Source organism: Rutidosis leptorrhynchoides, chromosome 9 (assembly GCF_046630445.1).
Source record: "Rutidosis leptorrhynchoides isolate AG116_Rl617_1_P2 chromosome 9, CSIRO_AGI_Rlap_v1, whole genome shotgun sequence".
Classification (NCBI taxonomy): Eukaryota; Viridiplantae; Streptophyta; class Magnoliopsida; order Asterales; family Asteraceae; genus Rutidosis; species Rutidosis leptorrhynchoides.
In genome coordinates, this window is record NC_092341.1 from 145,366,501 (window position 1) to 145,372,500 (window position 6,000).

The window sequence follows — 6,000 nt, forward strand, 5'->3', positions numbered from 1 at the left end:
CCGCCTGCCCCAGGATCGGGTTCCTGTAATGTGATTCGGGTTTCCTCCCAAACGCGTATGTGTGTGCAAATGATGAGTGTCGTTGAAATAAATGATATACTGATGCAAAACTTGTCGTTAAAAAAAAAGTATCATGATCATATACAACATATGTAGTAATTCTCATAGTGAATGACTGTTCATTTTAGAGTATTTTGTAATTTTACAATTTTGTTTTTAAATCCTTTTTTCTACTTTTTTCTACTTTTTTCTTTTCTTTGTTTTATTCATGTCCTTATTTGCAAGTCACATACTCACTTTTAAAGATTATCCACTTAGTGTAGCTGACCCGGATCCAAGATTCACATTTGGCAGGTTTTATTTGACCCGCGTATCTTTTTGATCTTACCCAATGTTGTAAAAAACCCGATTACTCGCCGATTAATCATTTTTAGAAGCAATCCGTTCCGATTTCTAAAAATCCGTTTAATTAAACGGTCAACGTCAATTGATGGATTAAAATCGAATTTGGTAATCAAAGTTAGTCAAAGTTAAAAATAGTTAACATTTTAACATGAATTTAAACTAGAATTTTATAGTTTTGAAGCAAAATGAACAATTTTAGACAATTATGTTAAATATTATCTTTATATTTATGGTTTTTTCCCATAGTTACACGTATAATTTTAAAAATTTAATATTTAAATTTATACAGTACAACCCAATTAATTTTCGGTTAATCCCTGAATTTCCGATTAATCCTTCTAAAGTTCCGATTGATTAAACCTCGAATAGCGAATTTTGCAACCTTGATCTTACCCCTTTGATTCATTTCCTTAAGATATATTATAATTATAGTTACTAGTGAAATGACCCGTGAAATCAAGAGTTTGTTTAAATGAAACGGTTTAATGATGTGTTTTAGGTATTATGTGAATGTAAATATGAAAATCATTTAGTTTAATGACTCGTGAATACACGGATTCCGACTAAGAAACTTTTCGTTGTTTTTACAAACATATTGATGTACTTAACTTTGTCATAATAAATTAACTACATTGATTCTCTCACCACCATCTTCCAATTTTCATCTCAATTATTGTTTTCCTTGTCATAAAAGCATACACTACAACTTTTTATTGAGATATCCAGTTTGGATACATATATAACGTAATTAATATCGTAAAGAAAACTCATATTTGAATAATCATAATAATAATAATAATAATAATAATAATAATAATAATAATAATAATAATAATAATAATAATTATTATTATTATTATTATTATTATTATTATTATTATTATTATTATTATTATTATAATAAATAATACTAATAAAGTTTTCTTAAAATTGAGTATTTATATTTTTAATAATAATTATTAGTAATATCAAATGACTCTTGAAATTTTTTTTAAAACATAAAATACAATTATTATATAAAGTGTACAATATGCTTCAAAGTTTATACATGTATTCATGAGTTGCTTTGTAAAAGATTGTACAATTTGTTTAAAGTTTGTACATATGGTCATAGGGGTATTTATATATTCTGGGTATTTATTTGTTTTGATTTTACATCCTTTTTTAACTAGAATTAATTTTATAATATAAATCAGTAACATAATATTATAGGTTTGTATTTGTTTTTATTTTGTATATATAATTTAAAATCATAAAACCTTACTGCCTTCAAAATTGGTTGCATATATTATCAGTATTATTATTTATTTTTATTTTGAATTTTTTTATTTTTAATTATGTAGAATTAATATATAAAATAATAATGACACCATCATTATGAAAATTGAAAGGTAATTAGCAAGGTTGCAAAAGACGTGAGACGGGTTGAGACGATCGAGTCCTAAAAAGGTCGAGACGTTCGAGGCAGGTCGAGACGGGAGTCGAGACGAACGTTGACCAAAGTCGACTTTTAAAATATATATAAGTATATGAATGTATATATGTGTACATATTTTAAAGTCAAAAACTTTATTTGACTAATATTTACCCATAATCGCAATAATCGTTAATATAATACAGAAAATTCAAACTAAAATACAACAAATTTTACCGAATTTTTTGCTTTTCCGAATTTTGAGAGACTTTGACCTGATTTTTTTTCAACTTTGACCCGAATTTTGACCGTTGGCTGTCATATTAGATGGTTTTCTTCAAGACGAGACGGGATAGTTACCAAACCGTCGCAACGGGCGTCGCAACGGCTCGAGACGGGGTACTTTGCAACAATGGTAATTAGTGAAATGATGAAATCATAATTTTACAGTTTTATATGAATATATAGATAGATATATATAATATAATAATAATAGTAATAATAATAATAATAATAATAATAATAATTAAAAATAATAGTAATAGTAATAGTAATAGTAATAGTAATAGTAATAGTAATAGTAATAGTAATAGTAATAGTAATAGTAATAGTAATAATAATAATAATAATAATAATAATAATAATAATAATAATAATAATAATAATAATAATAATAATAATAATAATAATAAATGCACTTCTCCTTAGTTTAAAAAAATGAAGATTTTTTTTTTTGGTAACTAGATATTTTTTTTTTTGATAAGCCAACAAAAAAATTATATTAAAGAAAAAAGAGATTACAAACTGGAAGAGCAATTAGGGCTCTTACTCGACAACTAAATAACATACGATCTCTGAAGCACTAAAATATATAGACAATTTACATGACTCGAGTGAAATTCTATCTATTTGTATATTGATATTGATTAAGTTGTGTAGGAAAAAGCCTTCACCCAACATGGGTGTCAACTTGATTATACAAGCCGGTTGCCGATTAAGACACAGTACTGAAACACTACGGCGACAAAGCATCCGAACCGAACAACCACTTAGATATTTTAGTTCATTTTAATTATAAACTCGATATAAAACTAGATATTTGTTTCTGTTGAATGATGTTTTCCTACTCTTTTTTTTTTTTTTAATTTCTAATTCTTCAACAATCGCGATCCGGGTTGCTTTCTTTTGTGTAATATTTGAGTTGTATAGATCACAAACCTTGTAAATATTGTGGTTTTTTAATACAAAGTAGTTTTTTTTAAAAAAAATCTCTAATTCCTCTAACTCTTAGTTTTTTACCTTTTACAAAATTATTCAACAAAATATATACGGAGTATTATGTAATAAATGGTCAAAGTATTAATGTTCATGTTTTTTTTTTTTTTGTGGCTTTACTTTTTCTATACTTTGTTTTATACAGTATTTTTAAGGGTTTTTTTTTTTTTTTTTTTTTTTTTTTTTTTTTTTTTTTTTTGTGTGATATTGACATTATGTTTTTCCTTTGCATGCCTAGCAAGCGGGTTCTTACGAAGCTAGTTTATTTTCTAAAATTGATATATCATTTAATTTGATTTAACACTACACTAAAACACCAAATTGTGAATGGTATACTCACATCAACATAACGTTAGTTATTTTATCTTTTTCAATTTTTTTTAAGAATTATTACCTCCCGTCACAATACGCAAACTTCTCAAATCGTAATCAATTGTAAATAAAGTTTTCGGTAAATATGAGGTGTTCTTAATAAAAAAAAAGTACATTTCACTTTATCATTGCTTATAAAAAAATCCGAATTTTATTTATTGCGCATAAAAATGATACACTGATGCAAAATTTACCGTTCAAAAAAATATTCATATTTGAAAAAGGGATGTGATTCGTACACCATTTTTTTAGTCATACACCACTAACTGTACTTTGTTGTGTTGTACAGTATAATACTTTAAAACACAGTTGATGGTGTATGATTAAAAAGTGGTAGTGTACGAATCATCGCCAAAAGTGCAATTGACATAATATGCGGTACGTTGACAGTCATGTCTCTAGAACTTTGGCTAGAAAACTTAACTGGAAGATTCGATGTGATTTTCATTTCATCATATTCGATGAGGTGACAAACACGTGAATGAAACATAATACATATTACTTGAATTCCCTTTTTTTTAAATTGGAATCTTTTATACGAACTGAATTGAAAACATGATCTTTTGTGGACAATAATTAAAAATGGTATTGTTTTATTAGAAATTTATATGTATGTATTCTATCTTTTGAGCTATTTCTCCTTAGTTTTAATTATTACTATTAGTATTTATATTTATATATAATATATATATACTAATATACTAATAGACAAAACACTATTTCACTATTCATCAATAGTAACCACGGGTATTTTTATCATTTCACTTTTTTTTTTCAACGATAAAATAAGCAACTTTCATAAAGGAACTAACCCTTCAATGTTACCAAAATATGTCGAAAAAATTCTTTTTTACAAAAAAATCAACTAATTTTTTATTTTTCCCTTCTCTCTTTTCTTCCTCAACGATAAAGGAGGTAACTTTCATAAAATGAACAACCCTTAAAATGAACAACCCTTCAATGCTACCAAAAGATGTCGAAAAACATTTTTTTTATAAAATAGATCAACTAACTTAAAAAAAAAATAACGAACGCTAAAAGAAGCAACTTTCACAAAAGGAACAACCCTTCAATGTTAGATGTCGAAATTTTTTTTTTTTTACAAAATAGATCAAGACTTTTTTTTTTAACTCGCATTCAAAACGGAGCCCCGGCGCGAAGCGAGGGCTCCACAACTAGTTAATATTATTATTATACTATTATCATTATTATTAAATAAAAAAATTCTATTGAAAAAGCTTACTACTCTAATATTACCTTTTTGACACTTATCGGCATGAAGTTTCCAAGTGGTTAGTGCAACCACACAAGCCAAAGTATTGAGAAGCCTATCACAGGCTGAAAACAGCAACGATTCGCCCCACGAGCCATCAGGGAGTTGATTGTTAGCAATCCATTGTAAGCTTGAGGGGAACTGAGGACCACCACTTGGTCCATCAACATTTTCTATAAGTGCGACCCAAGCTGTGTCATAAGCTGAGATAGATATTGCCCCATCGTCCATCGAACTAAAAATTGACCGAATCGCTTCGATATACTCCTTAAATGAATGTTGCTCTTTCAGAAATGGCAAATCACTATGTTGCTCTACAACTAAACCATAGTCTTAACGTTATTAAAAGACCACTTTGTTTGTTTAAAACTTATGACAAATACTTATGTTAACTAATTGATGTAGACGAATATATAATCCTACATTAGTTTGTACCTACTATGAATCAAAATATATTCCTAATAGATTGCTCAAATACCTCTTTTCGAAGGTGTGTTCATGGACTTGCACCATAAATTGACGCGTTTTACATCATCTACAAAAGAAGAAAAAGGATACATATACTTCATTAATATGAGTTTTGCTTATCGATAATATGAGTTTTGCTAATTATATACAGTATGAAATACATTAGTTGTATACAAGAATGGAGCTTAGTGAAGGTAGGAAGGGGCTTTGGCCCCCCAAACCGAAATGAAATTTGTATCCCTTTAAATTACAAACGTATGGGATTTTTAAATCAACTAAATCGAATTCCGTACGAAGAAAATATGATGAAATCAGTGACAGCTCGCACATTCAGCGAGCCTTCATTATTTTGGTCATATATTTTTTTTTCATACGGATTCTAATTTAATGGATTTAAAAATCAAAACGTTCGTAATTCAATGAGCTTTTATATTCACACATATTTTTTTTAAAAGAACTTATTTATATATAATAGTGATCTTGGCCTCTAATAAAGAAGTTCAACTTCTAATTATATAATATAGTAATAATAATCATGACCTTTCTAATGAACAAGTTAAAGCTCCGTCATTTGTATATGTATTAGATGAAATCAATTTTTTTTTAATATTAATTTACATTTAACACTAGTTGATGCAGTATAATATTTAATTTTTTTATATGTGTATTATTTAAAAATTATGATACTTAATGCATTGGGTATGTTTGGTAAAACTAGTTGGAAGATGGTAACTAGTAGCTGATAACTAGTAGCTGTTACATGGTATCTGCTTACTAGTAGTTGATAGCTTTT

At 27.2% G+C, this 6,000-nt stretch overlaps 1 protein-coding gene across 1 annotated transcript in view; it reads right to left on the minus strand.

The window, feature by feature from the left end:
* LOC139868414 (ent-copalyl diphosphate synthase 1-like) overlaps window positions 1–5,239 on the minus strand; it is a 66,285-nt gene extending 61,046 nt beyond the window's left edge. Inside the window, exons 1-2 of the mRNA XM_071856748.1 lie at window positions 5,218–5,239; window positions 4,724–5,071 (exon numbers count right to left, since the gene is read on the minus strand). Of these exons, the coding sequence (XP_071712849.1) occupies window positions 4,724–5,071; window positions 5,218–5,239 (370 nt within the window). The remainder of the gene's footprint in view (window positions 1–4,723; window positions 5,072–5,217) is intronic.
* Between the last annotated feature and the right edge of the window lie 761 nt (window positions 5,240–6,000).